General features: G+C 46.0%; 1 protein-coding gene across 2 annotated transcripts in view; it reads left to right on the top strand.

The window, feature by feature from the left end:
- Window positions 1–25,032, top strand: part of CCNH (cyclin H) — a 137,893-nt gene that overhangs the window by 24,755 nt on the left and 88,106 nt on the right. For both annotated transcript variants that reach the window (XM_069224900.1, XM_069224891.1), the window contains exons 4-5: window positions 17,577–17,650; window positions 20,347–20,557. In XM_069224900.1, coding sequence (XP_069081001.1) covers window positions 17,577–17,650; window positions 20,347–20,557 — 285 coding nt within the window. The remainder of the gene's footprint in view (window positions 1–17,576; window positions 17,651–20,346; window positions 20,558–25,032) is intronic.

Genomic DNA, 25,032 nt, shown 5'->3' with positions numbered 1-25,032 from the left:
AGCACCACTTGGTCTGCGCACTTGATCCACAGCAGTTGCACTTAGAGGACCCAAGACATCACAAAGGTAGCTCGCAGACCCTGAGCACTGGCCCCTAGCACCTGGTTGGCATCTGGAGAACGATCTGCCAACCTTCTCAACCCCCACCCCTTGACAACAGTGGGGGGCCCACTGGGGTGGGCCCCTGTCTTTCTGGGGCTAAGAGAGTTGCTCAGTTGAGGCCATCGTCACCTCCAGGCAGTACCCCTTTCTGGCTGTAGACCCTGATTTTGATTTGCAGACCCTGCCTTTGACATAGACCGACATGACTTACCTGGATGCCAGGGTTGTGCCAATTGTGGATGTGGAGACAAAGGTACAGCTTAGGGAAAGAACACTGGTGCTATGGCCTGGTTAACAGGCCTCAGCACACTTTCAAATCATAACTTGGCATCAGCAAGGCAAAAAGTCAGGGGGTAACCATGCCAAGGAGGCATTTCCTTACACCGTTTGTTCCCACACCAGCTCCTCTCATCTGGCCCCTCTAAGAAAGCAGGAGTGGGGATACTGATTTTCACTAAAGTCAAAGGGTTTATAGGTAACAAGGAGGTGGAGATCAGGGGGGAACTCCTAGCCCACCAACTGCAAGTGGGCGGCCAGACATTGGTCCTGGGCTCCCTGTATGTCCTTAACGAGGGGCTAGAGCCCTTCATTCACAGAGCAATAGAAGACATTCTGAATTTCAACTGTAGGAGGGTTCTTCTGAGCGGTGGGACTTTAATATAGTCTTAAACGAGTTGGACTGTTGCGCACAGCGGCAGGGGGATGCAGGGGCGTTATCGGAGTCACAACACAATGGCTGACTGATCTCAGACTCCTGGACATCTGGAGGTTTTTGCAACCCCACAACAAGGGCTTACACATTTTACGTACATGCACACGACCTTCGCCTGGGTGGACCACTTCCTCTGGACATAAGAGGTACAGGATTTGGTGAGTTCAGTTGACTTCGAGCCCCGCTCCCTCTCTGACCATGCCGCACTGTCTATAGACTTGTACATCCCTCCCCTGTCAGCCATTCCTGGCACCGGCGTGCCCTACTTTTACAAAACTCAGTGTCACCCATCAAATCCAGGGGGCTATTTGGTCCAACCTGCCACCTATTCCTGTGGGCTGCGCTGAAGGCAGTTATACAGGGGTAATTTGTGGCCATATCCTCTGCAGAAAACAAATCTCAAAAGAAGAGAGGGCTCTTGCTTGACCAGTTGGGCGAACTGGAATGCATACATCAACGCACAGGCACTCCATGGATCTGGCGGCAGCTGGAAGCTGCCAGGTAACAGCAGGGCTGGACATGGACAGAGCTGAGTACGCGCTCCTCCACCGTAAATACACTTTCTATACTGGTATTAATAAATGCATCAGGGTCCTGGCGAATCGCCTTCGTGTCCAGCACGCAGGTACGAGGGTGAAGACCCTGGAGAGTGAGGACGGGGAGCCGCTCACAACAGAGCAGGACATTGCGGCTTGATTTCAGAGATTCTTTGCCGACTTATACGCATCTCATAATCTCCCGGAGCTTGCCCCAACCCAATACCTGAAAGAGATTGCAGTTGTTGCGTAGTCTCATTATTCTAATGAGACTACTGGATTTGAGCGGCAGAATCACCTGCGGTGTGGGGGACTGAGTTTGACTCACTACAGGTGACACCTGTCAGCCTAATCCAAGTTTTGCTCCGACTAACTAGCCGTGCCTCATCTCCACCCAAGAGCAGGGATGATTGGGCAGCCAAGTGCATGATACAATTGACTCCTCAGGGAAATCGTGGTTACTCAGATCACATCAGTTTTTCTCAGTTACATTAGTCTCACATACACAAGGACAATCAGAGGCAGTATATGTTTCAATAAGATTTTAATGAGGCAACTGCATCTAAGATAATAAAGCATGTACTGCAATAACCAGGACGATGAAGCATGACAGGATTAAAATTGTGACAAGGAAAGTAAAGCTTAAAAATAACGCTAACATATTGTCACTACAGGGAGTGCAGAATTATTAGGCAAATTAGTATTTTGACCACATCATCCTCTTTATGCATGTTGTCTTACTCCAAGCTGTATAGGCTCGAAAGCCTACTACCAATTAAGCATATTAGGTGATGTGCATCTCTGTAATGAGAAGGGGTGTGGTCTAATGACATCAACACCCTATATCAGGTGTGCATAATTATTAGGCAACTTCCTTTCCTTTGGCAAAATGGGTCAAAAGAAGGACTTGACAGACTCCGAAAAGTCAAAAATAGTGAGATATCTTGCAGAGGGATGCAGCACTCTTAAAATTGCAAAGCTTCTGAAGCGTGATCATCGAACAATCAAGCGTTTCATTCAAAATAGTCAACAGGGTCGCAAGAAGCGTGTGGAAAAACCAAGGCGCAAAATAACTGCCCATGAACTGAGAAAAGTTAAGCGTGCAGCTGCCACGATGCCACTTGCCACCAGTTTGGCCATATTTCAGAGCTGCAACATCACTGGAGTGCCCAAAAGCACAAGGTGTGCAATACTCCGAGACATGGCCAAGGTAAGAAAGGCTGAAAGACGACCACCACTGAACAAGACACACAAGCTGAAACGTCAAGACTGGGCCAATAAATATCTCAAGACTGATTTTTCTAAGGTTTTATGGACTGATGAAATGAGAGTGAGTCTTGATGGGCCAGATGGATGGGCCCGTGGCTGGATTGGTAAAGGGCAGAGAGCTCCAGTCCGACTCAGACGCCAGCAAGGTGGAGGTGGAGTACTGGTTTGGGCTGGTATCATCAAAGATGAGCTTGTGGGGCCTTTTCGGGTTGAGGATGGAGTCAAGCTCAACTCCCAGTCCTACTGCCAGTTCCTGGAAGACACCTTCTTCAAGCAGTGGTACAGGAAGAAGTCTGCATCCTTCAAGAAAAACATGATTTTCATGCAGGACAATGCTCCATCACACGCGTCCAAGTACTCCACAGCGTGGCTGGCAAGAAAGGGTACAAAAGAAGGAAATCTAATGACATGGCCTCCTTGTTCACCTGATCTGAACCCCATTGAGAACCTGTGGTCCATCATCAAATGTGAGATTTACAAGGAGGGAAAACAGTACACCTCTCTGAACAGTGTCTGGGAGGCTGTGGTTGCTGCTGCACGCAATGTTGATGGTGAACAGATCAAAACACTGACAGAATCCATGGATGGCAGGCTTTTGAGTGTCCTTGCAAAGAAAGGTGGCTATATTGGTCACTGATTTGTTTTTGTTTTGTTTTTGAATGTCAGAAATGTATATTTGTGAATGTTGAGATGTTATATTGGTTTCACTGGTAATAATAAATAATTGAAATGGGTATATATTTTTTTTTTGTTAAGTTGCCTAATAATTATGCACAGTAATAGTCACCTGCACACACAGATATCCCCCTAACATAGCTAAAACTAAAAAAACAAACTAAAAACTATTTCCAAAAATATTCAGCTTTGATATTAATGAGTTTTTTGGGTTCATTGAGAACATGGTTGTTGTTCAATAATAAAATTAATCCTCAAAAATACAACTTGCCTAATAATTCTGCACTCCCTGTAGAGTCACTAATGTAATTACTACCTAGGCTATGTTAGAGCACAGCATGTTAAGCTCTAGTTCTGCCCTTCAGGTTCCCCTGGGAAGACATCATCCCTCATACCTGAGCAAGAGGCCTTAATTCTGCATAAGCAGCTGTAGCGAAGCGTTCAGCAATCAGCATACAGTCGTTGTCACCTGGCTAGAATCTCCCTCTAACGTGTATGGGACAGAAAAGTGTTTTTATAGTAAAACAGCTAATGCTCTGAGAAAATGTCCCTACGTAAGGATGGGTATGTTTCTATGAATACCAGAGACAAAGAGTTACCACATTTACCAGCAACTTATCCTACTGCAGCCTTGAGGGAGCACAGAGTGAAAGAAATGTCTTGTTTAAGAATGCAGTGCTGGCCTACGCAAAGAACAGCTAGATAGAGGGAAATAAAACAAGACCGCAAATGAGGCTATTGCTAAAATAATAAACAAAACTGAATAAATTATATCTAGGTTACAGTGCACAGCAGCAGGCCTAGTTTGTTAAAATAACATGCATGGAGTTATAACTAAAATGGCTACACAACACTGTGTCCATTTGAACCTGGATCAGGTCAAGGAACTGGATGCTCCGACTCGTATAACCTCACAAATCCCCCAGTCCGGATGAGTTTCCAGCCGAGTTCTACAAGATATTCTGCGCTGATCTAGCCCAGATACTGACCTGGCTCTTTAATTCCCTCAGGGTACCCCAGGCAGTCTTGCCAGAATTGACAGAGACCTTGTTCATTGTTATCCCGAAGCCCAGCAAAGAGAAAAGCCAGTGCGTATCATACAGGCATATTTCGTTCCTCAATTTGGATTTTAAGATCTTTATAGGTATCCTAGCGGCACGACTGAACCCGCTCATGCCAGGCATGACTGGACCCGACCAGCCCGGGTTAATACTACCTTGACAATGTTCAGACAATACTAAACAGCTCCTCCACTTAATAGACATGGCACAGCAGTCCAACCATAACACTATGCCCCTACCAATAGATGTTGAGAAGACATTTGACTGTGTGCACTGGCCCTACTTGATGTCGACCCTGGTCCACTTTGGCTTTTGCAAACTGTTTTGTGTCTGGATACATAGCTGCTCTAGGGCCTCTGCGCGCATCAATGGTTACACCTCTCCATCTTTTTCTATGCAACGGGGCACGAGACAGGGCTGACTCCTGTCTCCCCAGCTGTTTGTGTTATAAAAACCCAACCTTCAAATGTATTTTCAGGCGACCCTGCCCCTTTACCTGTTGGAGTGGTCCCAGCCAGAATCCGAACAGCATTGGCTGTTGATGGATCAGGTTGTCGCCGGTATGAATCCCTTGAAGATCCCCTTCTTGACGAAAACACAATGGCCCAAAGGTCTATATACTGCCAGTTACAGGGACACTCTTGCGGAAATGGGATACAGTTGCTGTGCACAGGGGATTTGCTACTTTTCCATTGTCCCCTACGCTTGTTGTGCGAAATCTAGGCTTTACGCCAGGCATTGAACAGGCTACATTCCGTCTTTGGCAAGAGGCAGGTTGTCGCTCAATAGGTCATTTTGACATCAAGGGCCCCTTTCCATTTGAAGCCCTACCGGACTTGGAATGCCTTCACTACATGCAGATCGGCACTGGCTCACCAACCCTGCTAATCGAGCCGCGGCTGACCACTAAATGACTCCTTTGAGCAATGGCTTGTGGCAAAATCAGATGACCGACATCTGATCACGGAGTTTTATGGCCTCCTTTTACACTCTACTCAAGCTCCCAAACCATCCAGTCAAACTTGCTGGGAAAAGGAAATAGGCAGACCGTTCACACCTAAGAAGTGAAGTGAAATCTATTACCGGGTGTTGGAAGCTGGCTCTGCATATACTATATGAAAATGAGATATAGTGTGCACAGAGTCCAGGGGTTCCTCAGAGGCTTAACAGAGGCTAAAGTAGATAATACTAATGCTCTCTTTTGTGGTAGTGTGGTCAAGCGGTTAGACTTATCAAAGGGTAGTGCAAAGCATTTGTTGTACTCACATAGACAATAAGGGAAGCACGCACTCAATGACGAACTCCAGACCAATGGTTTTTATATAGCAAATATATATTTTGTTAATTTATTTCTAAAAACACAAGATTCAGGTTGCAGGTAAGTACATGAATAAATTAGTATTCCACATATGTGTCAATACCATTTTGATTAAAATTGACAAGTTATACAGTTTTTGAATAAATGGCAGTAATCTGTTCTAAAAGTTGACAGTGCCGTTTTCAGAAACAGTTCCTGGGGTATAAAAAGTTAGTACGATTTTGAGGTAAGTGCATGACTTACAGTTCCAGTCTCCGGGGGTTAGGAAGTCCACAGGTTGGGATTCAAGTTTACCCCAAACACCCACCACCAACAACACGGGGCCGGCCGGGCGCAGAGGTCAAAGATCAAGCAAATATAACATGGGCTCCTGTAGAAACTGGGGGCGCTCGGAATCAGGCCTGCTTGCAGCTGAGTACCCATGTCTTTGGAGGGCAGACCTGGGAGGTTTAGAGGGGCACCGGAGGGAGGGGATGAGGCACAATACATACACCCTCAGTGGCGCAGGAGCAACCGGGTGCAAGGTACAAACACAGCGTCTTGCTTCCAGTGCTTCCCTATACGGGGACCCTTGGGGCCACAATGATGTTGCTGGTGAAGTCCAGGGGGTTGGTTTTCGGAAACCAAAAGCTGGACAAGGAGGGGGGCTTGCTTGCTGGGCGTTGCTGCACCGAAGGTCGGATTTCCCAAGGCTAGGGAGCTGGGTGTGCAGAGGTATCTTTTGATGCCAGAAATCTTTGTCCGGTGCGGTTGCGGTTAAGGTGGGGGGTCCTCCGGATTGAGGCTGCAGGTGTCGCTGTGATGGACTGGAGGGGTCAATCCTGGGTGGGGACTTACTCAGAATTGCCTGGGGACTAGCTCCAGTCGGTTGGGCCACCTGGACTCTGGTGCAGAGTGGTCAGGATTTGCGGATCCGGGGCGGTTCTGGAGTCCTGACCTGGAGTTTCAGTCAGCCCTGCACTAAAGGATTGGTTAATATACAGTGGGCATCTCTGAGATGCCCTCTGGGTGCATTGTTCAATACATCCAACACTGGCATCGGTGTGGGTTTTTTGTGTAGAGGAGTTTTTTTATACCAAACTTCCCAGTATTCAGTTAAGCCATTATGGAGCTGTGGTGTTCTTAATGACAGACTCCCAGACCATATACTCACTATGACCACACCACAGTTACAATGTATAAGAATGGACTTTGACACTGTAGGGGCATATTGCTCATGCAGCTATGCCCTCACCTGTCATAGTGCACCCTGCCTTTGGGCTGTTAGGCCTGCTAGAGGGGTGGCTTACCTATGTCACAGGCAGTGGTTTGTGGGCATGGCACCCTGAGAGGGATGCAATGTGGACTTTGTTTTTTTCTCCCCACCAGCACATATAAGCTGTAGTGGTAGTGTGCAAGTGCTTAGTGAGGGGTCCCTCAGGGTGGCATAATACATACTGCAGCCCTTGGGGATCTTCCCTGGCCACAGGGCCATTGGTACCATGGGTATGTTTTACAAGGGACTTAACTGTGTGCCAGGATGTGCAAACTGTGGAAACAATGGGACAGGTTTTGGGAAAGAACACTGGTTCTGGGGCCTGGTTAGCGGGATCCCAGCATCAATATCAAGCAAAAAGTCCGGGGGTAACCCTGCCAACAAGGGCACTTTCCTACACCAGGCACAGCATTTAGCTAACAATATGGAAAGCATAGAAACGTCCTACCAGAATCACCTCATAGAGGTATCTTAATCCTGCCCGGCTGCGCATGGGTCAACCCACACGGGACCTCCACTATTGGCGTCACTGCAGCCAGTCCAGTACACTGCCCCACATTCTGTGGCATTGCCCTAAAATAGCTTCCTTTTGGGACTCTGTCCTAAATGACATAGATGAATGACTCAATACTACACTACCCCGTTTCCCGGCCTACACAGTCTTGGGTCTACCAAAACATCTTTATGTTATCCCTCTGGGGCCGTAGGGGCCGCCAAATCCATATAGCTTTGGGTGAGGCTCACCAAATAATCTTGGCCCACTAGGGAACCAACAGAATCCTGACACATAAAATGTGGCTCAGCCGCCATTTGCACACCCTTGGGATGAAGAAGCTGCCCTCAGTGCTAGGTTCGCAAGGGGACCTGTACCATGACCACATGCAGCGCTTTTATCAAAAGACTTCAGTGAATTAACCTGCTCCAAATGCCTACTGCTCCGACGACTTGTGGAGGAGTGAGCTGACCCCCTCATAGCAGTGGCCACATAGTTGCTTTCCAGCAACACACTACATCTTAGGACTGGGTTTGTAGACATAATGAGTACCTGGTGGGAGGGGGAATTGCAGGGGAGGAGGTTTATTGTGGAACTAAAATATGTTTTGACACTCCGCCTTCGCCTTACATAGTTGGGCCCCTTCTGGTCCTGCTGAAGCTGTGTGACTGCGACGAGGCGGGGTGCCGCAGGAGCTGTTGGTCGACTGTGCTGGCAGTCACTGCCTACCCACCTGAAACCGGCGATGGCGTCCCAGAGGCACAGCAAAAAAGAGGGCTCTCTTAGGGACCTCTTCGCCAAAACTCCCACCAAGAAGACACTGCCGGGTGAGTCCTCACTGGAGGAGGGTGGTGACACCAGGGACCAGGGGGAGCGAGCAGAGGGAGAGGCGCCCTCACCAGGTCCTTCATGGAGCAGCTATTTGGAGCCCTGCGCGGGGACTTTGCTACCCTGAAGCAAGAGATAGCAGCGGAGGTCAAAGAACTGAAACGTGAAGTAGTTGAGTTAGGGCAGCAGGTGGATATGCTGCAGTAAGCTCGGGACGAGGAGTTGAACTGCCACAGGAGGGAGCTTCTTACTCTGCACGCCAAGAACTGCAGTACCAAATTGAGGACTTCGAAAACAGGTCAAGGCGTTCCAACATCCGAATTAAGGGAGTTACGTCTCAGGCAGTGACAGGGAAACTGGATTTTGTGGAGCACCTCTTCCGCCATGTAGCCCCGGACCTTAAAGACCAGACTCTGGTGCTTGATAGAATGCAGAGGGTGGGTTGTTCGGCTCGCTCGCCCAGCCGATCTAAAGACATATTGACCTGCCTGCACCATTACAAGCAACAGGAGATCATATGGATGGCGGCCCGGGACCAATCAGTCATTGACTTTGAGGGCTTTCGTATTGGCTTTTTTCAGGACTTGTCAATGCTGACACTGCAGCGCCGCAGAGCACTCAGGCCTGTGACGGACTTCCTGAGAGACAGTGGTATCAGGTATAAATGGAGCCATCCTTTCCGCCTCCAATTCGTCTAGCAGCATGAAGACCGTATTGTCCGCACGGTGGAGGAGGCACAGGCTTTGGAAGGTATGCCGCCCTGCTTCGCGGACGGGGCTCTGTCGCCGGGGGACCGAGAGAGGCGACCGCGGACTGATGGGGGTCACTCGAAAACTCGGACCAGTGAGGCCCCCCGGGCTCTTTCCGCTGCCCCTCCTCGATGGAGACTTTGGGCCCGAAAGACAATGAGAGTGATAGACCTTGGGCTGGTGCAGGTGAAGAGACAGCTGTTTGAGGCAGCGGCGTGGCGGGGCTCTGACCCCCAATGGCATGAGGATCGAACTCTCCCCCAGTTTGTTCTACGTTTGTTCCCAGGCGGGGAACGCTTTTTCAGTTTATCTCTCGGTTTGCTTACACCTCCCATGTTCTATCCTTCTGTCCTGACTCTATTAGGACTACACCTTCTCTTATTTCCAGCCATGGGTACACATATCGGTGCCCTACTGGGGTGGGTTTGTGGGCTCCCATCGGCTCACTAGCGGTGGGCCTCACTTTTCCCATGACTACTATTCTTAGCCTAAATGTACGGGGCCTTAATGTCGCAGTAAAGAATCAGGCATTGCTGATACAGCTTAGAGACGCATGGGCTTATTTGTGCCTTTTACAAGAAACTCACTTAGTTTGCGCAGACTGGAGGGGGTCTGAGGTCACGATGGTTCGACGGACAATTTCACTCCTCGGCCCTGGGAGGCGGGCAGGAGTGGCAATCTTGCTGGCCATCAGTTTCCCGGGAAGGGTCCTTGGGGTACAGGCCGAAATCCCTGGGCGACTTCTCTTCCTCCACATAGACCTTCGAGGACATAGACAGACAGTAGCTAACATTTACGCCCAAACGACCAGCAGGACCGCTTCCTTAGAGACGCCCTGGGAAGGGTCATAGCTACCCCTGATAAGGACATTGTGGTGGGGGGGAGACTTTAATTTAGTACCGGACACTCTGCTAGACAGATCAGCACAGAGATACAGCCATGCGGGGGCCTTTACTAAGGACCTTCGGGAATGGTTGGAGGCGGTGGGACTTTCCGACATCTGGCACAGACAACACCCGACAGAAAGGGCATACTCTTTCTTTTCTGCAGCACACCAGACCTATGCACGCATTGATCTTTTCCTCACCTCACCACGCGTTACCAACCGAGCAACTAGGACTGCTTTGGGTGTTCCATCCCTCTTAGATCATGCCCCGCTTACGCTGTTGCTGGCCCTACCACTGCATGCTCCGGTTGCTAAATGTTGGCACCTTAATGTGAGACTCCTAACCTACGAGGACATCCTAACGGAAACTGAGGTAACGATAAGACACTACCTGGAGGCAAACAATACCTCCGAGGTAAAAGCGTTAGGGGGCAATTCATAGCGATCACTACAGGACTAAATACGGTCTAGCGGACAAAACGCCAACAACTGGAAGATGACATACGGACACTGGAGGCCTCCCTCGGCCGATCAGGGTTGTTGGTGATGCGCCGACAGATTGCCACTCTGCGTAAACAACTGCGGGCCCTGGACGGCGATAGGGCAGAATATGCACTGCAGTGGACCAAACAGAGATACTACGCTGGGGTGATCAGGCGGGACGTCTATTCGCTCACCAGCTTCGGGTGCAGGCAGCGGGACGGCGGGTGGCAGAGCTCCAACTGCCTAATGGCACACGGACCTGCCGGGAGGAGCAGATTGTCACTCAGTGTGAGCAGTTCTACTCTGATCTGTATGCGGAGGAGGGGCTCGATGAGGAGGGAGTGGAAGGCTATCTGACCCCCGCCCCCGTCTCGGATATCCCTGACTGCCAGTGAAACGCTGGACGGAGACATTACCATAGCGGAAGTCTTGGCGGCTATACAGAGGCTGCCGGCTGGGAAGGCACCTGAGGATGATGGTTTTAGTGCAGAGTTTTACAAATCTTTTGGTTCCTTACTGGCGCCAGTCCTGGTCCGACTATATGACAGATTGGGGACGGCTGCCCCCCTACCTCCCTCGATGCAGCTGGGGATAGTTACCGTAATCCCTAAGCTGGGGAAGGACCTTCGCCTCTGCGCTTCTTATCGCCCCATCACATTTTTGAAGGTGGACGCTAAGGTTTTTACGTGAATCCTGGCCCATATGATGAAACCGTACATGCAGAGCCTGATCGGCCCGGACCAAACTGGCTTTATCCCCGAGCGCTCTTGTAGTGACAACACTAAAAGGTTATGCCATTTACTGGACAAAGTGCATTGAGCTAAAATTCCAGCTCTTTTTCTCTCTATCGACGCAGAAAAGGCTTTTGACAGGGTTCATTGGTGATACCTCCATGAGGTTCTGCGGCATGCCGGGCTTGGCCCTAGATTCCGCCACTGGTTACGTTGTTCTTATGATAGGCCTAGAGGTATGGTGTCTGTAAACTGCAGATTGTCGTGGCAGTTTTCTATTTCAAGGCTGCCCCCTCTTGCCCCTATTATTTTCTCTCTATACGGAGCCCTTTGCTGAACGTATACGTAACAACCCTGACATAACTGGCCTCCCGATGGGGTGGCAGGTCACATAAATTGGCTCTTTATGCGGACGACGTGTTACTCCAGCTCTCCCGGCCTCAGTCCTCCCTGGTGGGGAGTATGTCGGAATTGGCGGCATTTGGTGCAGAATCGGGCTTTAAAACGAATCTCGCTAAGTCATCAGTTTTGAACTTGTCCGTCCCAGAAGCAGCAAGGCGCACCCTGGAGACCGTGCTCCCTTTCTCTTGGGCCCCATAAGACATTACATATCTAGGCTTGAGAATTCACCCCACGCTTGACGCAACGGTAGCATGTAACTATACGAGGATGTTAGACTGCTTGCACTGCCCTGGCAAAGTGGAGGGCTTTCGGCCTTTCTTGGTTGGGTCGTGTTATGGCGATTAAAATGACTCTCCTGCCTAGAATACTCTATCTCATGCAAACTCTGCCATTGCGGCCGCCAACCAATCTCCTAGACAAATTGCAGGCGCTTATATGGGAATATATCTGGAACGGTAAGAGAGCCAGAATGTCGAAGGCCCAAGCCTATCTACCTCAGGTGGAGGGTGGCCTGGGTATCCCACACTTGCTTAGCTATTACTATGCGGCTCAGCTGCGGTATATGGTGGAGTGGGCCCGTCCGCAGATGGAAAAATATTGGTGCTTCATTGACCAGGCCATAGCGGGTATACACATATGGAAAGTGCCATGGCTCCCTAGAAGACACCGTCCGCCCGGGGTGTATGTGTCACCTATCTTGTGGAACACACTGGAAGCTTAGGACAGGGTACCGACAGCAAAGGGATTGTCCACCCCTGTTTCCCCCCAGATGCCGCTCATTGGTAATCCCGACTTCCGTCCTGCGGTCAGACACTCAGCGTATCTAACGTGACAGGATGCACAGTGTAAGAGAATCGGATACCTTTTTGATGAGAAAGGGATAACGGCTTTTACCAGGCTACAGGCGGTATACGGTCTTCCGGATAGCACCTCATGGCAATATCAGGCTGTCCATCATTGGGTAGTCTCCCCTGCAATACGATCCCATGCAAGTAGACCCCTGACCCGCTTCTAACAGTGGCTCCTAACAAAGGGACACAGACAAGCGCCTGATTACACCGCCTCAGCTTCTCGACACTCCAGCCAAACGTGGATGGGAGTCCGAATGCGGGCGCACCTTTACAGACCGCGAATGGAGGGACATCCTTCACAGAGCACGGGTGACGGCTCGCGTCATGAACACCAAAGAAATGTTCCTGAAAATAGCCCACTATATGTACTACACACCTGCCAGATTGGCTCAATGGGGAGGGCGGAGCGATGGTAGATGCTGGCGTAAATGTTGGGGGGAGGGCACACTCACACACTTGCTTTGGCTTTGTCCAAGGGTTGCTCCATTTTGGGGCCCGATCCTGGGGGCAATAAATGATATATATGGCACTAGCGTACCCCAGTTTCCCAGTTACATTCTGCTGGGCCTCCCTAATCCCCTGACGTATCCGCTCTGCTCTCCTAGGGGCCGGGCTATTACTCTGGCCTTAGGGGCGGCAAAGCAACTTCTGCTGGCCCGCTGGGGCTCGGAGTCTACCCCCACTCACATGGACTGGTTCCATAAATTGTGGGCTCTAATGGGCATGGATCGGCTGACTGCTGCAGCGACTTACACTCCCCCTTTTTGACAAAACGTGGGGCCTAGCTCTTAGGTACTTGTCAGCAGAATTTAGGGAACTGTCCTGACCCTCCTACCTTCGTATACTGCGGCCGACTTGCAGGACTAAATGATGCGCCTGCCCCTTCTTACCACTTGGGCAGATCACTTCTACTCAGGGTAGTCCCATTGGCTGACAAAAGCAGACCACTGAACAAAGGTGTTTTTCCCCCCCCCCCTTTTCTTTCCTCTACCCTCTACTCTTCTTTCTTCCTTCTGTTTTCTCCCCACCGGCCTTTGGTTGTAGGTGGGAGATGTTGTAATGTTTCAAAATCAATAAAAGAGATCTTAAAACTAAAATAAAAAGAAAATACTTTTTCTAGCCTTATTTTCCATGTATCTCCTCAAAGGCTTGTGATTTCTGATGTCAGTAGCTGCCAGTGACCACCAAAACATGGCAGGAAAAGACTAAATTATGAGACAGGTTTGATTAATTTATGTGGCAAGAAAAGTCCAGTTACGAATTTACAATGCCCATAGCTCTAACTCAGGAAAATGTGAGACCTATTGCATTGCAAGTGCTTGTTTTTAAATGAAGCCTCTAGACAACACATGCGCTGTTTGTTGCGATGCATGTTGGGGCTTACAGTGAACCTAGAAGGGCTTTGAGCCTGCCCATTGCTTAAGAATGTGTATCTTTCCGTCTCACTCTCATTTGCTCACTTCTTATTGGTGCTCCAGTTTGTCAATCTTGTGTTTGCCTTTCCCATGGAGCATTTCCTCTTTACCAACGCTTTGAAGGGATGGCATTTCTGCTTCTATTGCTTCCTTTTCAAAGCACTACTTTTTTTCTTTAGTGTTAGGAACTCCACAAGAGTGCATGTATTTTTGCTGTCTCCTTCCTGTACTTCTCTCATCCTGGAATCCCTGTTGGTCTTTCTACCACTAGCCCTGGCCGATGTGCTCCCCCTCCCCATCCTCCTTGGTGCTTTCCCACAACCCTGTTGTTTTGCCTTCCCCTGCGATGCTTTGATGTCCTCTCACATTTTGTTTTGCCATACCCGTTCCCTCCTTCATGTGGTTCCTGCCCCATTACTTCAGTTTCTCCCCGTTTCCATTCCAGCCCACCACCATAAAAAAAAAACTTTTTGTGCTTTTTATTCGTTAGTCACTGATCCAACTCCGATCTTTAACTAAAATGAAAAAAAGGCGCCCATGGTATTTTGTAAGTGTGTGCATGCACGGGATTCTTGCCTACAAAATGACACCGCAAACCTGTCATAGGCGAGACCTATTGGCTTGCCAATGCTCATTAGGTCTGCCTTAACAACACAGCTTCGGGACCATCCATTAAAACATATATACATTAGGCTACGCCTAGAGCAGTAAACTAGTTTACCACATATCTGGTTGCTGTATCATTCTGCCCTATATGGAGCGCTTGCATTGCCAGTCAAGAGGGGCTATTTTGCATCTCAAAAATCTACTGTATTTTCATACAGTCAACTCAATCTTACAGATCCCAGGGGTGTGGAATTTATTAAAATATCTACTTGTTCAGGGGACAGGTTGCTTCTCAAATCTACTTGTCCTGTAAAAAGATCTACTTGTCCCTTTGTCACCATGTAGTGTGGCGACAAATTATGGCAGCAATCTCATTATGTAAGTGCTCTGATAATAGCCTCTCTGATTATGCCAGGGCTACTACCATAGTAGGGCTTGAATACTTGCAGTTTCAATCCCTACTGTAGCAATTTCCTTATTTTGCCACCTTTCTGCAGATCTGCATACTGGGGCTGGAGGAAGCAGTAAGCAATAGTTCCAGGGCTGGAATGCCTTTGAGTCTGCAAACCTACTAACCTGCATGTTTTAAAGATTTTTACCAGCTTCTCTCTAATATTTTCCCATAATAAGAAAGGTTGGGGCATTTACTCCTGACAATGGCAGAATTAGAACTTCTTCCAGTGTTGGGAAGAAAGTGGCTGGAGGGAAAATGAACTTTCAAATGCTCAATAGATTTTTACATGAGCAAATCTACACATCGTATTTACCCATGCTAAAATACAGTTCACAAATATTTTATAGGGGTACGACATATACCATGGGTGCACTTTTGTGACTTTATTTAAGAATTTGGGGCCACATGTAGGTAGGTTCAGATTTGAGACCTGCAAATTGCGAGTCGCAAATCCGAATGTTGGATGGTGTCCCTGACACCATCTGTGATTCGCAAGGGCTTCGCAAATGCCCACCTCATGAATAATCATGAGGTGGGTCGCAATTTGAGACCCCCTCGCGAATGGTGGCCCTCACAGGGATGGTGGCCTGCTGGAGACAGCAGACCACCATGTCTGTGACTGCTTTTCAATAAAGCAGTTTTTTTTTTTTTGTAACACAGCCCATTTTCCTTAAAAGGAAAACGAGATGCATAACAAAAACAAAAAATGAAACGTTTTCGTTTCATTTTTTCAGAGCAGGCAGTGGACCGTAGGACCACTGCCTGCTCTGAAAAAATGTTTACAGTGACATTCACAATGGGGAAGGGGTCCCATGGGGATCCCTTCCCTTTTGCGAAAGTGTTAGCACCCATTTGAAATGGGTGCAAACTGCAATTGGTTTGCGCCCGCGTTCACGGTCACAAAACAAACCTACATTGCACTGCGAGTCGCAATTAGGAAGGGAACACCCCTTACTAATTGCGAGTCGCAAACCCGTTTTGCGATTCGGTAACCAGGTTACCGAATCGCAAAACTGGGTTTGTGCATCGCAATGTGCTTTTTACACGTCGCAAACAGCGAAAGTCGCTGTTTGCGACATGCAAAAAGCTACCTACATGTGGGTCTTGGTCCCTAATTAGGTCTGGTGTTAACAAAGACATTTTGTTTTTATTAAACTTCTATTTCTCTCTCTTTCGGCTGGCTTTACTGTGAGTGATCGCATTCTGCTCTTCCACAAGGAGTATATTGCCACACAAAGTAGTTTTGTTCAGTGTCAGGAACTACAGTGGCAATCAGTGACGTAACGAAACTGGAGGGTGCCCCTTTGCAAAGAACATGGAGGAGCCCCCTCTATAGACTCACTCAGGGCAGGTGTTGTGCTGAAGGGGCCCCCTGGAGGGCGGCTGCGGGGCCTTTGTTATGCAGCTGATGGCAACGTGTGCGTTTAGAGTTCAAAAACGTTTTGGGGGGGTTTTGCCAGTGTTTGTTACAATGTTGAGGGCCTGGTAGCTCCCACAACAATAAAGTGTTACAAAAGCCATGTGAAAACAAGACACGCATTGATGAAACTAAAAGACTTATACAAATATGTCAGATCAGTTGGCTTTGTCAGTGTTTGTTTATTTTCATGCTTCCCATAATCGTGTTGAAAATGGTTACACTGATTTTCCATTAGAAATATTTTTGAGAAATACTAGCATGCATCAACACATTTTACTAAATGACACTTCATTTGCATCTAATCAGAGAGCATTCTGGGAGCATTATACTTAGCCTCATAGCCTAAACTTTTCAAACATGTGTATACACGTTTGTTTTTGTTTTTTTGTACTGGAACCAACGTCAGTAGTGAAGTGTGACCTTAAAACATTTATTTACAGCACTCACCCTAATAATGAAGGCTTTCAAATAATGAACCATAAATACAAGTTTGAACAGCATTATCTTTTGGAAACACATTACCTCAACTGCAGAGAGTTCCACTCTGTAAACAGGCAGCCAAAGGGTTTGTGCTGCAGGGGGTTGGGCCTACTTGTCCCAAGGACAAAGTAAACATAAAAACCTGTTGCCCTTGACCCCAAACAAGATGTCCCGGGCATCGGGCGATAGGAATTCCACATCCCTGGATCCATTCTGTACAGAAAACAATTGTTAGGAATTGTCCCCGTTTTTTATATAATTGACCTTGTTTGCATCATGTCCAGTATCCCTATCTTGGCCACCTGATTGATTCGTGATGACTTGAAACTGTATTCGTAGGCATCATCTTGTTTTTTTTTCTGGCAGTCATAATCGATTTAGCCTCTCTAGTTCTAGCCTGATTCATGCTCAGGGTAAGGCCATATGAAGCATCTTTATTTTACAAACATACAACACGAAATACAGATTCTAAACTTGTGAGTAATACAATACCAGTTTTTAAATGATAGCAGTGTTACACATAGTGAATTAAGCACTACTGAATAGTCCTCTGATGTTTTTCTAAAAGCTAATAACAGAAATCTAGAATGTCTCAATTGGAGCCAGCGTACTAGGTTTTCTCTTTTTGCTGTTTAGCAAGAGTTTGTTAAAAACATACTTCTGTTAAAGCTAAACTATGCAAATAGAGACGCATAGAGAGAAATAAAAGTTTAAAGCTGTGTGTTTCACAAATGAGATTTTCAACTTTGTTCCACTCCGAGCTACATCGTTATTGCATAAAAGAAGATGCGTAGCTCTGCGGTGTAAGAAGCATTCGGATTCCCTAATGCATGTTTTTTCTTTTCTACAGGGAACTGCGTGTATGTACTTTAAACGTTTTTACTTGAATAACTCGGTAATGGAGTACCATCCTCGAATTATAATGTAGGTAATACTTTGTGTTTGTATCTGTCCCACGTACGTACGGTACTCCTGCCTCTCTGACCCATTTACACCTGGTTAGTTTAGGGACCCAAAAAGTTTTGGTAAAGGAAGCACCATTACCAAAAGATGCAGAAACTGTAACTCCGTGTATACCAACTAATTCCAGAGTACTCCCAAACAATGGAATGCCAAATACATTCACATCAATCACTTTACCTTGCATGTGAACATCTTACTCCCTCTATTCACAGTTACATTAGTCTACCTGCCTAAGGAAAGTTGCTGATTTGTATTATATCTGTTGCTTAATTGCTAATAATGTATTTATACTTTACTTGCTTGATTGTGTTTGATTTTTCTATTCAAGGTAACACAGAAGGTCTAGCCATTTTCTTCTGAATAGTAACCTGGACGTTTCTGTCAAAAATAAAAGACGCATGAAAGGAGCTTTTGCTAAACATCAAATGTTCACCAAGTAAACAAAAGGTGCCAGCTTGTGAAGAGGATAGTCCTCTTTATCATCCCTGAAAGCCCATTTAATGTTTAATATCCTGCCCAAATATCTAGTACTGTAGGGATGCTAGTCTTCGATCAGCAATTATATGAAATTTGTTGACTTTTTGTCATGGAGACATCATTTAATGCACTATTCTAAAAATATCGTTGGATTCCAAAAGCGATTGCACATTTACATTATCAGCAATAAAGGCTCCCTTGAGATGATGTTTCACATGGTTTCCTCTCTACTGTCTTGATATTCAGTTAATCAGCAGAAAATTGTTCATCTCTGTTCTTGCCCTCTGTGCTGAGACCATGTCCTACTCCTGTTAGTCAGACAGGAAATAATTATGGCATTCTTAACTTAGATTTGTTCATGTGTTGCCCAGATTATTTAAATGACAGGTTTTTTTTATAACATTTTATAGTTCAACTTTGTGCACTTGGACAACTCCTGCTCTATCTCACCTTTTAACATCAGGGTCAGACTGCAAAAAGTTCAGCATGAGGTCTCTTGCTTGCAAGTTGACATCCAGATGTTTGACCATGTCTCACTGGACCTTTACCTGCTTCCGAATCCACCAGTTCAATTGTTCTTTAATAATATGAAGACTTTGTTTTTACCAATAGATAGGAAACGTCTGATTTTATGACAAGACCCTGGGCTCTGGTATCCATGCTTAAACCTGATTACTGCAGAATACTTAACTTGAGTGAAAATTGTGAACATCTCACTGTGCACGTTTTGAACATAACTGCAAACATTGTATTGTTTTAGTTGATCTGCATGTATGAAAACATACTCCTCTAATGGAGGGATGTCTACAACTTTCCTTTTCCATAAGAGCACACAATTTCTTTCTTGTGTAGCATTTGTCTGTTAATAGAACACAAGACTCTTTAGATCCCCACCTCGGGTGCAGCAAGGAGGCTGTGGGGTTGTGGAAACCTGGATTTAACCACGGCTGGAACAATCTGGCCTTTCTACTTATATCACCAGGGACTATCCAAACTTTACCAAAACTACAAAAACTGCATATATACATTACTACTTGTATAATTTGAATTAGTTGGTTCCCAATGGAGCCCTGATGTCTGGGACATGAATTTGATCATTTACAAAAGACAAGTTATAAATAGGTTTGTAAAAGTAGTTCTTATGTTGATGTGGACACCTTTCATGGTCTGTCTGAGGCTGTAATATTGTCCCCAGGTATACATAGATACTGTTTTTGATGGCATGTAGGTGGTGTAGTTGGTGTTTGAAGTATGTGCAGGCTTTAAGGGGGCACCAGTGAACTTCAAGCCTTCGATGATACAAGCTGCAGTATATAGTATGTCTTTCACAGGTGCCACAGTCGTGTCAGTGCGGCAGTAGAGCATGGTATTCCAATGCGAAGGGAATGTGCAGTTGTTTCAAAGTACGTTTTGGATTGGAAATATTTAAATTTCTTCAGGTGGGTGAACCGATACTATGTGACTTTTTTTTAGTGATGTGCTCTTTGTAAGAAAGATCTGTGTTAAAGAGGAATCCAAGTGATTTTGCATAGGAAATGATTCCAGTGAAGCCCTGTAGGTTCATATTGAATAGCCAGGCTTGAATCTCTAGTTGTTAGGTGGTTTTTGCGATCCAAGGAAATGTGTCTTTATGTATTGACGTGACATCCAGTCCTCAATTAGATAAAGGCAGGTTCCAATCTACTGTTCTTAAGTGGGCGATTTTGAGGTGAAATTGTATGTTGTTAGTGATGGATCTCGATCGTATTGCCGGTGAATATGGATCCAAGGATACCATGTGAAGATTGAAGGCGAAGGGGAGCTGCATAGATGTTGAAGATCCATCTGATATGATGGCAGTTTGCCTACTGCCATATATAAATTAAAACGTGTTCTATCCGGGCATTTTTAAGAATAAAAGCCTTCACCGCTGCATATTAAATGCTTAATGGTTCCATAATGGAAGCACAGTAAATCATAGTTTTGTCATAATACTCATTAAAGTTCCCCAAATTTATTTTACTACCTCAGTACAAATACAGATCTGTTTGATTTGAAGTGAAAACTGTAACTACATAGAGCTTCTGGTGATTTGTTTAATCCTTGCTGCATTCTGTGAAAAATAATGTCTTTCTCCAATTAATAACATATCTGTTATGCTGTCTGTTTTGGATTGATTTTTTTCTTTTTCTGTTCTTTAGGTTAACGTGTGCCTATCTAGCTTGTAAAGTAGATGAATTTAATGTGTCCAGTATCCAGTTTGTTGGCAATTTGCGAGAAACCCCTTCTGGACAAGAGAAGGCTCTTGAGCAGATCTTGGAATATGAACTTCTACTTATTCAGCAGTTAAACTTTCATCTCATAATTCACAATCCTTACAGACCATTTGAAGGGTTTCTTATTGACCTCAAGGTAGTGTAAATAAAACGTTTAGCTTGGTTTTTGTAAACATATAATTCATACATGCACACTTTCCACAGCATCTTATGGTACGTTCTCCTTTTTTTTCCTTTTTACACTAGTCTTCTTTTTTCCCCTTTCCGGCTGTGGTGTTTCTCTGTTCTGAACCATGATAGACTTAAAAGAAAGACTATTGCGTCCTAATGTTTTCTTTATTCAATTCCCCAGCTTAACTTTTTAAATATTCTTTTAATATATTCCTTATATTTGAGGAATTATATAAACTATATCTTCCATGGAGATAGACAAATACAAATCAGATCTGGGATTGAAGCCCAGGATATTTCAAACAATTCTTCTGATTATCATTGAAGTGGGTTTTCTTTATTCCTGTTTATTGCTGTAAGATCAATCATCGTCTCAAGCCACACAGAAAAACAAGGTAAAAACCTCTGGGTAATTATAGCACTTAATCCAGTTTTTAGCACAATTTCTTGGATTTAAAAAAAAAAATATGCAAAAAAATGCCGTCAATTGTTTGGCGGTTTTTACCTTTTTTCTGTGTGACTTGGAACTATTATTGATCTCAATTACAGCAATTCACTTTCATTGTGACCCTTAGGCGAAAGGCCTTCCAGGCCAGCATGTTTGTTTTGAATACATTTTGTAATAAATTGTTAGGAGTGTTCACTTTCTTTATTTCTCCCATAATGAAGTTTTTTTATCTTATCTTCGTCAGACAAGAGTTCACCATCATAGAAAAAATCTTCAAATTGAGTTAAAACCGAAGTAATAATAAACCTTGTAGGAACGTCTTACCTAAATGACCACCAATTGGAACTGTCAAAATAAAAATAATTTATATGTACTTCTAGATTGTGGTATTCCATGGCCCTAGCCCTGCAACACCTGACTGTATATGCCAAGAATTGTGACAGCTGATAAACGAAGCATGTGTGTGTTTTTAGCCCAGAAACAATTAGGGGGAAATGAGCAATTGGTAATGTTTTGATTTTGCACAATAAGTAAAGATAAAAGAAATAGCTCTGCAGAGGAACTCAAAATGTTTGCACACTAGGGCAGTTGAGTTGAACTTTGACATCTGTTTATGTTGTAAAAAACTTATGTCGGACAGACTAGAAGCCCCTAATAATGCTATCACAGGTGGGAGGAGAGACTGGTATTTCACAATATTTTCTAAGACATGGGATATTAATGGTCAGATAATATTTCCCCAAGCAACTAACCAACATTATTATTGTGAAGGTAGTGACCTGCCAAGATTACTCTATTGACCACTCAGTGAAAGATAACCAGTAGTTAATAACCCAAGGCATGAGACATGGTGGCAAGCAGTATTGCCATGAAATGCCATCATTGTGAAATGCTTCTACTTGAGTAATGCAATAACACTCAAAAGCGTGTCCCTACGGGCACCAAGGAAATAGCATCAGGAGTATGTTTTCCCCCTCCCTCCCCACCAAACTCGGCATGAATATTATTCAAATGACTTTAGATAAACGCCAGTCCCATGAACAAAAGATTGAGAAAAGAACACTAGTTTGTGTTTCATGCATCATTTTTTTACTTAACACCTATTTGATCCCATAACGTCAATAAGCAGTTTGCGCCTACAGTCTGCTGAGTATGTCCTCCAGTATGCTTGAGCAGCTTTTATGCCAAGGGTGCCCACAGAATATTAAAAACTAGTGTCAAACGTAGTGGCTATTATGCTATGGGTCTCCACAGTGAGCCCATGTATGCCCATGATATGTCAGGCATGCCCACCATTCTGCCTTCTTCTACTCACCAGTAGCATAGTGATGGCCAGGTCTGGCAAAGTGGGCCCACAGTATCAAACAATGGCCACCGTTATTTCAGGTCTACCAGTTTACCAGGCTAGATAACATACTGTCAAGGATGGTCGTTATTACGCAGGTGGTGGCCATGATTAAGCCCGGGATGCAAGAAATATCAGATGTTGTATCGCCAATATAACCAGTTTTAGCCAGCAGTATACAAGGAATGGTGACCCCTGATGCTCCCAGGATGGGTGGAAGTGAGGGTCCTGTGGGTTTCCCCATTGCCCCAACAATGTATTTTGGGACCTTCTTCTTTTTCCTTTGCTCCCTCTTGACGTCAAACTTCGCCACAGTTATAATGAAATAAGGGAAAAACCGCTTTTCCTATGGGGATGGATATATATATATATATATATATATAATGTGTTCGATGGCATGTGTAGCTGCAGATACACATGCTGTGCACATCCCGCCACCTGGTGTTGGGCTCGGAGTGTTACAAGTTGTTTTTCTTCGAAGAAGTCTTTTCGAGTCACGAGACCGAGGGACTCCTCCCATTTCGACTCCATTGCGCATGGGCATCGACTCCATCTTAGATTGTTTTTTTTCCGCCATCGGGTTCGGACGTGTTCCTTTTCGCTCCGTGTTTCGGGTCGGAAAGTTAGTTAGAATCTCGGAAAAATCATCGGTATTGTTTGCGTTCGGTATCGGGTTAGTTACAACAGATCGACACCGAATTAAGAAGAGCTCCGGTGGCCCTTCGGGGTTTTTTCGATCCCCGTCGGGGCCTGGTCGGCCCGGCCACGTGTCTCTTCAAGGCTGATGGGAACGGACCCCATTCCGCTTCTGTCCAAAATGCCATAACAAGTATCCATATACAGATCAACACCTGGTCTGTAACTTGTGTTTGTCACCAGAACACAAGGAGGATACTTGTGAGGCCTGTCGAGCGTTTCGGTCCAGGAAGACACTCAGGGACCGAAGAGCAAGTAGACTTCAAATGGCGTCGGCGCCGACAGGACCAGGGCGTTTCGAGGAGGAGGAAGAAACATTCTCCATCCAGGATTCGGACTCGGAGGAGATCGATCCCGAAGAAACGCCAAAAATCGTGAGTAAGACTTCGAAACAAAGAACTCACGAAAAGACTGCTAAAGCCCAGGGGACGCCACCGCCAACAGGCCATGGCTTAACCCAAAAAATAGGTGACCGTCCGTCGGCACCGAAAAAGGGCGAGCTGGTGTCGAAGTCATCCGACTCCGGTCGAGATACCGGCACACAGCAATCTCGGGCCAAAGAGAGTGGCTCCGAAAAGATTCTGCATCGAGACAGCGGCACCAAAATGGGTCGGCACCGAGAGGGCACTGCTCCGAAAATAAAAAAGATTTCGTCGGAGCCGAAAAAACCAGCCGAAAAGGTTTCGGTACCGAAACATCCGGCCTCCGAACCGAAAATAAGTTCCTATTCAGAGGAACAAGGACTGTCCTCACAAATGAAGACACACAGATTCCAACAGGAATTAGAGACAATAGAGCCAGATCACACGCAAAGGCAGCTCTTTATTCAAAAAGATACAGGGAAGCTCAGCACTCTTCCTCCGATCAGAATGAAACAAAAAATTGCCTTCCAAGACAAGGAGAAACCGCCACAAGCAAAAGTGGCTAAACAAGTAACACCACCACCATCCCCACATCACTCTCCACAACCATCACCGGTAGCCACTCCACCAATGATGCAATCCCCAACTCATACGGGGATGAGTCAAGATGACCCTGACGCATGGGACCTTTACGACGCACCAGTGTCAGATAATAGTCCTCAATGCTATCCAGCGAGACCGTCGCCACCAGAGGATAGTACAAGCTACTTTCAAGTGATATCAAGAGCAGCAGCATTTCACAATGTCAGCCTTCACTCAGAACCCATTGAAGACGACTTCCTTTTTAATACACTGTCGTCTACGCACAGTCAATATCAAAGTCTGCCGATGTTGCCCGGAATGCTAAAACACTCCAAACAAGTGTTTGAGGAGCCTGTCAAAGGGAGAGCCATTACTCCAAGAGTAGATAAAAAATATAAACTGCCACCAACAGACCCAGTGTACATCACACAACAGCTATCACCAGACTCTGTTGTAGTTGGAGCAGCGCGCAAAAGAGCCAACTCTCATACTTCAGGAGACGCGCCACCTCCAGATAAAGAGAGTAGAAAATTTGACGCGGCAGGCAAAAGGGTGGCGGCACAGGCAGCAAACCAGTGGCGTATTGCAAATAAGCAAGCTTTGTTAGCCAGACATGATAGGGCCCATTGGGAGGAGATGCAACACCTTATTGAACATTTACCAAAGGAGTTCCAAAAAAGAGCGCAGCAAGTGGTAGAAGAGGGACAAAATATCTCCAATAATCAAATTCGACACAGCTGCTAGAACTGTCAACACAGCAGTAACAATAAGGAGACATGCATGGCTGCGTACATCAGGATTTAAACCAGAGATACAGCAAGCTGTGCTGAATATGCCATTCAACGGACAGCAGTTGTTTGGGCCGGAGGTGGACACTGCAATAGAAAAACTTAAAAAAGACACTGACACGGCCAAAGCCATGGGCGCACTCTACTCCCCGCAGAGCAGAGGCACATTTCAAAAGACACAATTTCGAGGGGGGTTTCGAGGGCAGACCACAGAAGCCA

This window comes from Pleurodeles waltl, chromosome 1_1 (genome assembly GCF_031143425.1).
Source record: "Pleurodeles waltl isolate 20211129_DDA chromosome 1_1, aPleWal1.hap1.20221129, whole genome shotgun sequence".
Classification (NCBI taxonomy): domain Eukaryota; kingdom Metazoa; phylum Chordata; class Amphibia; order Caudata; family Salamandridae; genus Pleurodeles; species Pleurodeles waltl.
Note: the sequence above shows the minus strand (reverse complement) of the source record. Positions and strands in the feature narration are given on the sequence as shown.